This window comes from Camelina sativa, chromosome 2, assembly GCF_030686135.1.
Source record: "Camelina sativa cultivar CO46 ecotype springtype chromosome 2, ASM3068613v1".
Lineage (NCBI taxonomy): Eukaryota > Viridiplantae > Streptophyta > Magnoliopsida > Brassicales > Brassicaceae > Camelina > Camelina sativa.
Window position 1 is genome coordinate 31,181,725 of NC_141881.1, and position 12,142 is coordinate 31,193,866.

Consider the following 12,142-nt stretch of genomic DNA (forward strand, 5'->3'; position numbering starts at 1 on the left):
AGAAATATAAAAGAAATATTTTTTTATATAAATAAAATAAAAATTGAAAACAATGTTAAATATATATAATACTTTCTACATTAAAATATAGAATCAAACTCTTACAAGTTACAACACATATGAGATATAACAACATTTGATATTGGTAGGAGAGGAGGAGAGAATGTTTACTATAAGATGGTAATCCAAATTAGATAATGGAGATGAATCTTTAAAAAATAGAACAATGTAATATCTATATATATACAATACTTTCTAAATTAAAATATAGAATCAAACTCTTACAACACATATGAGATATAACAACATTTGATATTAGTGGGAGAGGAAGAGAGAATGATTACTTATAAGATAATAATCCAAATTAGATAAAAGAGATAAATCTTTTAAAATAAAAACAATGTAAAATATATATCATGTAGTCTCTAAAATTAAAATTTAGCATTGAAAATTTACAATGATATTTCATTTTTTTTTTACAACCCATACAACAAAAATAAGAAATCAAAAATAACAAAAAACAAAACGAAAAATGATTTGAGGTATTGTAGAAGAGAATGAGAGAATGTGAAAATGAGATAGTAAAAGAATGTCAATATGAGAGAATGATAGATTGAGAGAATGCTTATTTATATGATAAGAAATGATGGAAGTTACATTTAGAACTATGGAGTTACAATAGTAATTTATTGTGTTTGAATAGAATTGAGTGGTAGAATATGATTAATGCATAATTTATTTTATTTTCAGTTATAATTTTATTTTAATGTGTGAGTTAAATATATTGTGTTTATTGGATCTTAAATATTGTTTAAAGCAATTAGAAAGCAAATAAAAAAATTTAAAAAAATTAAAAAACATTAAATGAAAATCAACCAATAAGGAGAGACCAAAACCTTACTTTTATATATATAATATATTGCTTTAAACTTTGAAATGAGAAATATATTATAAACAATAATTTTACATGAGAAATATATTAATTTAGCCAACCAAAATATGAATATAAGTTTAGCCAACCAAAATAAATAAAAAATATTAAAATTTAACCAAAAATAATTTCTCTTGAAAGATAATAAGTTAGTAGGAGGAATGAATTAATGTACAATTATTGGATAGGAGTTACATTTGAGTTAAATGGAGTTACATGTCTTTAATTATAAATAAATATTTTAATTTTTTATAACCTAAAATAAAAGGAATACCAAGTGGCTAAATCAAAATTCACATGATTTAGTTGTTTGTTGATATAAACTCAACATTTACACATAATATTTCAAAATAAAAAATATTACTTTTTAAGTGACAAACTAAATTAGTTTTCTTATAAAATTATATGAATTCTTCAATCTCAATAATTTTTAAAATCCCAAGGATAACTTATATTTTTTTTAGTTTTCACTCATCAATTTAATTTATAGTGCTAGATTTTATACTAATGGTTTCATCTTTAGAGAATTTAGTGAAATGATATTTTAAAAATTATATTTTATTTTTATATTTAAGTTCCAGTTGAATATGTTTTGTTTTTTAGATAATTTTTATTTTGATTAAAGACACAAAAAACCAATTGTTTAATTATGTTCTTTTCGTTTTCAAAAACCTCAAATCATAAAAAAAAAAAAATATTATATTGATCTCTGCAGATTTAACAATTGGATCACAAAACAATATAGTCTTTATAAATGGATAAATGGATAATTATATTGATCTTTAAATATTATATTGATCTTTATAAATTATTTAAAATGATACATGAATATGTGAGATAACCAGAGACATAATAGATAATTACATATGGATCATTTCAACTTTATGATCTTATTGTGTGGTGAATATTGTAAGGAAGTATGAAAATAATGACTTATAAGATATTAATATAAAATAGAAAATGGAGATAAACATTTTAAAAGATTAAAATAAATAAAATTGCATTACATATCATACAAACTCTAAAACTAAGCTTTTACAGTGATATTTGATTTGATTTTTGATAACCCATACAACAACAATAACAAAAAAAAATACAAAACAAAACAAAACAAAACAAAACAAAACAAAAAAAAGATTTGAGAGTAGTGGAAGAAGATGAGAGAATGAAAGAGTGATAGACTAAGAGAATAAGATAATGAGTATTTATAGGAAGAGAAATGATGAAAAATTACATTTAGAAAAATGAGAGTTACAATTCTAGTTTATTGTTTTATTTTAATACAATTGATTAATACAACTTAGTGGAGAAATAAAGTTAATGCATAATTTATAGGGAGAAGCTATAAAGATTTCAGTTTTATATTATGTGAGTTAAATGTGAAAATTAATTGTTTTAAATTTGTGTTTTAATATAATTTTTTTTGTTAAAATTGCATTGCTAAGTGGACCAATAAGGAGAGATTGAAACTCTATTTTTTATATATATGATTATTAAAAAGAAAATACATCTACAACAAAGACACTCAAATCAAAAGTATGATATGATAATATACGTTTTTGCAATATGAGGTTTTGGGGTCCTTGTTTTAGAAGACGCTTAAGTAAATTGGGCCTGAGTGGCCCAGATAATTATTAGAGCACTGAGAAAGAGGTAGAGGCACGTCACGTGGAAACACGAGAGGATGCGTGCAAGGGAGCATGTGCCACGTGGCGAGAGGGAGACGCCACAAGTCTCAGAAGAAACTGAAACTAAAAAACTGATTAATTATTATTTCTGGCTCTGTGTTATTTGCGGTGGTTCAGGTGCTCTGCTCCACTTACCTTTAATCTTCAATCAAACAACGGTACTCGTACTCTCTCAGGAATAGAGAATCAGATAGAGAGCACAATGCTCAGGTTAATCGCTAGTTACCCTCTGATTCCCAAGAAACCCCACCGAGTCTGTAGCAACAGTAGTAAGCTCGGGAGTTACTATGATTCTTCTTCAATCGTCAAATATGGCGGAATCGGCGACGATGGCAAGAAGCAGCAGCTTCTTCTAAGTGTTACAGTGAAAGCAGTGGAAGACAAAGGTAATAATGGAGGTGGAAGTATGAGTTTCTCTGGACAAAGCTGGGATCCCAGTTCCGAGATTGAAGTTCCTTCAGACCAAAGACCCGTAAGTAAATCACTTTTTTGTTTTTTTTTGTTTTGTCTGATTCTAAAGTAATGATGAGATTTTGAGTGTGTAAAATTTAATACCTGTGTGTTTTGGTGTGTGTAGGTGAATGAGTATTCGTCATTAAAGGAAGGAATGTTATATTCATGGGGAGAATTGGGTCCAAGAGAGTTCTTTATTCGTCTCGGTGGTCTTTGGTTGGTCACTTTCACTGTTCTTGGAGTTCCTATTGCAGCTGCTAGCTTTAATCCTTCCAGAGTGAGCTTTTTGAAACAGAGCCTGCCTTGTTTTAGTACATACAGATTATATTATATATTCTTTTATGTTGCAGGAGCCTTTAAGATTTGCTCTAGCTGCTGGGACTGGAACGTTATTCCTGGTTTCATTGATTGTCTTGAGAATTTACCTGGTATTGAACTTGCTCTGCTTCTTCTTTTCAAAGAAGTATTTTACTTGTGAAAGCTTGATTGGTTTGATTTGTTTATGACTTTTGGGTATATTTCTTAGGGATGGAGCTACGTTGGAGATAGACTACTTTCAGCAGTTATACCGTATGAAGAGAGTGGGTGGTATGATGGACAAATGTGGGTCAAACCACCAGAGGTTAGTAGTAGCTACTTAAAGTCCTTTCTTTTTCTACTAATCTACATTTTGGCATAGTTGTAATAGTTTTGTTGTAGCTTAATTTGAAAACCTCTGATTTTTATAGTTCTCCATAAATTAGTTTTTTTTGTGGATATTCCTCAGTAGTTAGTATTAAGTGTCAAAGCAAAATCTATTCCAAAACATTGGCAAAAGCTTGTAGATGGATCTATGCACTGCCAACTCTATGCATATGTATATGAGATTAACACTACCTGCATAATTTAAGAACTACGCAACTGATGAATCACTGTGACTTTGAATTTGTGTTCTCAGGTGTTGGCTCGCGACAGGTTGTTAGGCTCTTACAAGGTAACACAATACACAAACAATGTTTCTTAGTCAATGTTGCAAAAACAAAAATCAGCAGAGTTTGTGATTTTCAGGTGAAACCAGTAATCAAGATGCTGAAACAAACATTAGTCGGAACAGGAGCTTTACTCGTGTCAGCATTCGTACTATTCGTATTCGCAACACCAGTCGAGGATTTCTTTAAAACCACCCTGGGAGCCAAAGAAAACCAACCAGAAGTCTCCATTTCAAGAACTAACAATAAGTTCAGTATGAGGTAAGGAGAGACTGATCAAAGAAATTTATGGCTTATTATAAGAAATAGCAAACTCACCTCTTTAGGCAATACAAAATCGCAGGAAAGAACAGTTGCTTCGGTTACCTGTAGATGTTGTGACCGACGATGATCTGGCAGCAGCGGCGGCTGAGGCTGCTGATGGAAGACCTGTCTATTGCAGAGACCGTTACTACCGTGCATTAGCCGGTGGTCAATACTGCAAATGGGAAGATCTCGTTAATAAATAGTTGTCAAAATAGAATAAACAACACAACACACAAGCTCTACGTAAGTTTTGACTAAAATGGCTTTAATAAGCCTTAAAGCCTCATCATCACCAAATAGTTTATCCATACAGATTATTATGCATTCGTCGGTTCGTTGTACCACATGGTCATGTCAATGCCTTCTAAAGGCCCATATTAATGATGTTAGGTCTCCCATAAACGGCCCATTAACTTTAACAGTTGAAAGGCAAAAAGCAGAAGAGTTATTACTCTTTTGATAGGTTGCGTGAGTTGTTAAATAATTAAAAACTTCAAAAGAAAAGGAAAAGATGTTCCAAGAATAAAATTTTTGGTAGGCACACAGTTCAATTTCCAAAACAAGAAAAAGTGTGGTCCAATTAAATTAACTCAGATATAGTATACTTTAAATTTCAAAGAAGAAAAAAACAAATAGTCAAATACTCGTTATCGTGACATTATCAGTAAGAGTCCAATAAAATGGACCAACCTGCCAGCTTCTGCTGTTGTTACTCTTTATCTTATTTGTATTCTTTTCGTTTATGAACAAAACTATAAGAAAACGTATCACTCTGTAATGGACTGTAAGGTTAACTAACTATGTTAGGTCTGATGTAAAGAAAGACACGTTAATTCATGTTAATATGTTATACGGAAATAAGTTTGTTCTACACATTCTCATACGTAATATCAGTGGACGTTATTGCGTTGCGTGAGTCAAACATTAATGTAATCTATAGTGTTTTTCTCTTCATGTGTGGCATAAAAGTATAAAATTGACGATGGTAAGTGAACGAAAATGTAACGGGTGAAACCTGCACAATCACGACATTAATGTTAACCATTAAAATTCCGACGACGACAACTTGCTGAGTAAGAAATAGTTGAAGCATTTAATGGACTTATGGACGCCACGGGGACCGTCACATAGACTTGTATGTAAAGGTAATTTACATAAAACACTACTTTAAAATAAAGTGTGTACATAGATGTTACTAAGAAACAAAATTAAAGTGTGTACATTAAGACATCTTTTGATGTATAATGCGGACATGCAAATTTTGATAGTGTTGTGTACTGTGTACATACATACAAACAGAAGAGAATCACGAGAACCTAGATTCTTGCATAAAAAAACGTAATTCGAGGTAAGACAAAAATGTTGACTCAGACTTCTATGTATGGATGTATACATCGAATTTGTAGGGGTATCTTATTATACCGTTGTTAACCGGAATCGACACTTACCGTACCGTACAACACCGGACGTTAAACAACTCGTCGGTTTATTATATTTCTTGTTTCTGCAGATGTTATCAAATTAAATAATTAGTGTAAGCTGTATTAGGCAGGAAATTCGTATGATGTGGTCGTTGGGAAAAAAAAAAGATTAGTGTATAGTTTAGTTGATATTCAAAGGATTTGAATAAAAGTATAATACTAGTAATTAATTAGTTTAGGTTAAGGTCACATGTCGCGAATTAATATCTACTTGTTGCGACTCAGCTGTCCTAACTGTCATAATTGAACCAATGAATGATTGAACCTCAGTCAACTAATCGCGAAATATAGGGAAGTTACTACAAATGTTTTGGATTTACTCTGAAAACGTATACTGTTGTTCTCTTGTTTCTGCAGTAGGGTAGTTCCCATGTAATTAATATGAATGTCGTTTAGAGGAAAAGTTTCATAATCCTAGTGTGTAACGTAACATCGAGCTTCTTCTGCACATCTTTTTTTGGAATGGGAAACTGAGAAGAATAAAATGTCAGATCTCTTCTTTGAATATAACGAACGGTTGTGGATGGTTTGGAGGAGTTTGGACTTTGGAGTTTGCAGAGATAAGAGAGAGAGAGAGATCTGGTTCGATTTCTTTTAGAGGAAAGTAAAGGATGGGAAGAGAGATCTGGTCATCTGGAGGAATGGCATGTTATGACACGTGGGCCGTAATCCAAAAAAGCTGTGCTTAGATCCAAATCTTAGTATTATGTGTGTTCTCACTTCCATCTTCGGTTATATTTGTATCTCTTTAATACCAAAATAAATTACGTTTAATGAATTTTGCATGGCTCAATCAGTGAATCCTATGTTATCTTTTCTTCAAAACAAAAACATATTACGTTTCACCTCAATATGGAGTATATAATAGTATATTTTACTTCAACCGGAATATAATGTACCCACTGATATTGGGTATATTAGTAGGTTGTAACTACTTTTGTTGATATGAAAGCTCAACATTAAAACCAAAAACGAGACTTTTTTTTTTTACTTTTTTTGAGTGGGTCATTCGATCCATATCGTATACTTTCATAACTATTATCTTTATCTGTAATAAATTTTAGGAATTATAAACGCACAAAAGAGATGAATTGTTTTGGTTTTATTGGTTAGTAGACCTACAAAGTTCGCATTTACGTAATCATGCCTTGGTGAGTCATGAGGCACTTCACCAAGTCATTCCCAACTCCTTGTTACATGGTCGATTATCTCCATTTCGTAACGCATTAATACAAACCGTACGTACGTGGAAACCAACATAACAACATACTCCTATTTAAAAAAAAAAAAAAAAAAAAAAAAAAAAACATACTCCTATTAACTCAAAAATGACTTGAAGATAAGAAAAAAAAAAGCATGATTAAAGATAGTTACCTTGGACAAGAGAGGACAAACAAATACAGTACAAAATACCAATCTATTGGAGTAATAAATACGACGATTTTTTAAAAAGGCTATACCGTATATAGTCGACTATTCATAATGGGTTTCAAACGTCAAACCAACATCATAATGGTATTCTGAACCACATGTCATCGTGATTCTATCGAACCTACATAATAATACTACCATCTTTATACAAACAAATCACAGCAAAAAAAATTCGATAACTAATAAAAAAAGAATAATCAGTATCTCGAGACGATAAAGCAATGAGCCTCTCGAGACAATAATATACGAATAACAATACCGTATCCGTATATGAACATAAGTACCACTTATGTGAACACAAAAGAGTATATTAAAAAAAAAAAAAAAAAACAAAGAATAGTCATCACTGTCAAAAAGAAGAAGAGTGGACACAACACTTGGTACGCATCATTTTCATCTTCTCTCTTCTTCTACCACTGTATTTAAACCCCTCTCTCATCTTCTTCTTCTTCGATTCAGAGAGAGAGACACACACAACACACACCATCTCAATCATGTCGTCGTTCCTCTCTTCCTCCACCACTGCTTTCTTTCTCATCCTCTGTCTAGGATTACGCCACGTGTCCTCCTCATCCAGCGAACAAGGAACTTACATCGTTCACATGGCTCAATCTCAGATGCCGTCCTCCTTCGACCTCCACTCAAACTGGTACGATTCATCTCTCAGATCTATCTCCGACTCCGCCGAGCTCCTCTACACCTACGAGAACGCCATTCATGGATTCGCCACTCGTCTCACTCAAGACGAAGCCGACTCCCTCATGGCTCAACCTGGTGTTCTCTCTGTTTTACCTGAGCACCGTTACGAGCTTCACACCACTCGTACTCCTCTCTTCCTCGGCCTCGATGATCACAACGCAGATCTGTTCCCTCAAACCGGCGCATCTACCGACGTCGTCGTTGGTGTTCTCGATACCGGAGTTTGGCCGGAGAGTAAAAGCTACTCCGACGAAGGATTCGGTCCGGTTCCGTCGACCTGGAAAGGCGGATGCGAGACCGGAACCAACTTCACCGCTTCTCACTGTAACCGTAAACTAATCGGAGCTAGATTCTTCGCTCGCGGCTACGAATCAACCATGGGACCAATCGACGAATCTAAAGAATCTAGATCTCCTAGAGACGACGACGGACACGGAACTCACACCTCATCAACCGCCGCTGGATCCGTCGTCGAAGGAGCTAGCTTATTAGGTTACGCTTCAGGAACAGCTCGTGGTATGGCTCCACACGCTCGTGTCGCCGTTTACAAAGTCTGTTGGCTCGGCGGTTGTTTCAGCTCAGATATCTTAGCTGCAATCGATAAAGCCATCGCAGATAATGTCAACGTTCTGTCTATGTCTCTGGGTGGTGGTACCTCTGAGTATTATAGAGACGGTGTTGCCATCGGAGCTTTCGCCGCCATGGAAAGAGGAATCTTAGTATCTTGCTCAGCTGGTAATGCTGGTCCTAGTAGCTTTAGTTTATCAAACGTAGCTCCATGGATTACAACTGTTGGTGCTGGTACTTTAGATCGTGATTTCCCGGCGCTTGCGATTCTCGGTAACGGGAAAAACTTCACCGGAGTCTCATTGTTTAAAGGAGAAGCTCTACCTGATAAATTGCTTCCGTTTATTTACGCTGGGAATGCTAGTAATGCTACTAATGGTAATCTATGTATGACCGGAACTTTGATTCCGGAGAAAGTTAAAGGGAAGATTGTGATGTGTGATAGAGGAATTAATGCTAGAGTTCAAAAAGGAGATGTGGTGAAAGCAGCTGGTGGAGTTGGGATGATTCTGGCTAACACGGCGGCGAATGGTGAAGAGCTTGTTGCTGATGCTCATTTGTTACCAGCGACAACCGTTGGTGAAAAAGCCGGTGATCTTATCCGACATTACGTAACTACCGATCCTCATCCAACCGCTACGATTTCAATCTTGGGAACCGTCGTCGGTGTTAAACCATCACCGGTTGTTGCGGCGTTTAGCTCGAGAGGACCTAATTCGATTACGCCGAATATTCTTAAACCGGATCTGATCGCTCCCGGAGTCAACATCCTCGCTGCGTGGACCGGAGCTGCTGGACCAACCGGACTCGCTTCCGATTCTCGCCGCGTTGAGTTCAACATCATCTCCGGAACGTCAATGTCTTGCCCTCACGTGAGTGGTTTAGCGGCGCTTCTCAAGGCGGTGCATCCCGAGTGGAGTCCCGCGGCGATTAGATCTGCTCTTATGACCACCGCTTACAAAACCTACAAAGACGGTAAACCTTTACTTGACATCGCTACGGGGAAGCCTTCGACGCCGTTCGAACACGGTGCAGGGCACGTGTCACCAGCAACCGCCACTAATCCAGGACTCATCTACGATCTAACGACTGAGGATTACTTAGGCTTCCTCTGCGCGTTGAACTACACATCGTCGCAAATCAGAAGTGTCTCGAGACGTAACTACACTTGCGATCCGAGTAAATCGTACTCCGTCGCTGATTTGAACTACCCGTCGTTTGCCGTTAACGTTGAGGAAGCTGGAGCGTACAAGTACACGCGCACTGTAACGAGCGTGGGAGGAGCGGGGACTTACTCGGTTAAATTAACATCCGAGACGACAGCAGTCAAGATTTCGGTTGAACCGGCGGTTTTGAATTTCAAGGCAGCTAACGAGAAGAAATCGTATACGGTGACGTTTACTGTAGACTCATCAAAAGCGTCTGGATCTAACAGCTTTGGAAGTATTGAATGGTCAGATGGGAAACACGTGGTTGGAAGCCCCGTGGCGATTAGCTGGACATAGTCGTAAAACTTTTTAATTATGAGAAAAAAAAAATGGAAAGGGCTCTTATTGTAATGTCGTTTTATATAAGAAGCTCTGTTTAGCAAAAAAAAAAACGGCATGCAGTTTGTTAAGGCTTGTTTAGTTTGTTTTTGTGGATGTCTCGCTGTTTTTTTTTATCTTTCTAATTTTTAAAAAGAAATATATTCTCCGGCCACGACGGTAGCTGGAAAAAGAAATGACCAACAAAAGTCAAGAATATTTGATAATTGATAATTCACCATTTACCATCATGTCATTAGGTAATTTTTCTGTTGATTAGACTTTAGCCAAATGTATCTACTGAGAGATACTACTTCTTAATTAGAGTTTCTGAAATTATGAAATTGATACCACAGCCTCCATAGGCATATGCATTGATTATCAATGATTAGATTTGTCGGTGAGAAAACCTCTTTTTTGTTACCCATCAAACAGAAAACAAAACATGATTAGGCTTCGGCGTCGGTGAATTAATGGGTTTATGAGGACGGTATTACTGAATGGGCTTAATTAGGACGGTGTAACTGAATGGGCTTTAAAATGTTTGGCCCATTATTGGTTTGAATGAAAACCTTATTATTCCCAAGCGTTTGTGGTGGAGTCGTTGTTTCCTGTATTCGTGTGTCGTTTAGTAAATGCATTATCTGATAAGTAAGTGGCTACACACTCCACAAGTCTATTTCGTATCATGCCTTCCGTGGCCAATGTTGGTTCACGTTGCATGATTCTAAACATTTTTAAGATTTTGAAGCCAAATATTAGGCATTACACGATTAACGATATCCACATGCGAAAATTAAATACACAGTACATACATATGGGCATTCGTTTAAACACGTACAATGTGTATATGGAAAGTTCGGTATTTTCAATATATTTTAGAAAATTAGACACCAAACCAAAAGTAACAAAAAACAAAACCAAAAGTGTGTTAAAGGTATCCTACTATATCCTTTACGTTCCAATGCAGATTCACAGGAAGTGATAGGAATATGATCACTTATTAAGATTTGAAAAAATATGAATTAAAAACGTAAAGAAAAAGTATAAACGACAATATAATACGTCGTTTCTTGCGGCCCTTTAATCATACAAAAACAAAACAATGGAACAAAGCCACGCATGAGTCACAAGCAATGAACAATAGTGGCCATCATCTAAATAAATCAAAAGTTGACAAACACATATTGTTGTGATTTGCACACCGCAAGTTTCAACTATTTATGTTTTTTCTTCTTTTCTATATAGTGCTTTAAGTCAAAAACTACTTTTATGAATTATACAATTCGACCAAGACGTATCATATGATTTCAAATCCATTCTCCCTTTTTTATCGTATATATAAGAAAACATTGTCTTGACTATAGGTGTAAAGTTTTTTTTTCCTCTTCTTTTTTCACGACTATTATTAGCTTAAATCCTTCTAGAATTAATTTGACACATGAAATATCTACAACTTATACTTTGAATATGCAAAGACTCCTTTTCATTTGATTTATTCGTTAGTAATTATTGTTGTAGTCAAAGTCTTAATGCTTCTACAACTTAGGGAAACAATCGTAGACCAATAATACGCGTGTGAAGAAGAATTCAAAAACTCCTAATTTCTAGCTAAATTCCAATTAGAATGATCTTATAACTATTTCCCCGCATAACTTTCTGTCTCTTCTCTTTTATAAAGATAGAGAAAATGATGCATAATTTATTATCCATACAAATATAGAAACAAAACTAAACGCTCATAATTAGGAAGAAAACACCAAAACAAATGATAATAATGATGATAAACAAAAAAAATGTAATGCATGTTGAAGATGATGGTGATGGTGCTGGGTAAAGTGTAGCTATCGCGTGCCAAGAATAGTGGTCTAGGTCCACTCCTCCACAGACCCAACCTTATAACCTATTCTTATGTTTTCATTTGTTGGTTTTTTGATTTTTTCAAACAAAAAATGATTCAACAATTTATGTTTTTCATATATCGAAAAAGTAAGTCGAAATAAAAGAAAAGGCTGCCATATCTTACAACTTCTCAGCTTTATCATGTGTGTTCTTTCTTTTTCCTTAAAAAAACATAGCAAATATACACACT

At 34.8% G+C, this 12,142-nt stretch overlaps 2 protein-coding genes across 2 annotated transcripts; both read left to right on the forward strand.

Moving 5' to 3' along the window:
- The first annotated feature begins 2,532 nt into the window (after positions 1-2,532).
- Positions 2,533-4,748, forward strand: LOC104744755 (protein CONSERVED IN THE GREEN LINEAGE AND DIATOMS 27, chloroplastic). Its single transcript, XM_010465858.3, has 7 exons — positions 2,533-3,091; positions 3,197-3,349; positions 3,423-3,500; positions 3,599-3,694; positions 4,010-4,045; positions 4,120-4,301; positions 4,384-4,748. Exons 1-7 carry the CDS (start codon positions 2,822-2,824, stop codon positions 4,547-4,549), a joined length of 981 nt encoding a protein of 326 aa, XP_010464160.1. The 5' UTR covers positions 2,533-2,821; the 3' UTR covers positions 4,550-4,748.
- Positions 4,749-7,318: 2,570 nt separating this feature from the next.
- Positions 7,319-10,247, forward strand: LOC104744765 (subtilisin-like protease SBT1.7). Its single transcript, XM_010465869.3, has one exon. The coding sequence runs from the start codon at positions 7,753-7,755 to the stop codon at positions 10,027-10,029; it is 2,277 nt and encodes a 758-aa protein (XP_010464171.2). The 5' UTR covers positions 7,319-7,752; the 3' UTR covers positions 10,030-10,247.
- Positions 10,248-12,142: the final 1,895 nt, after the last annotated feature.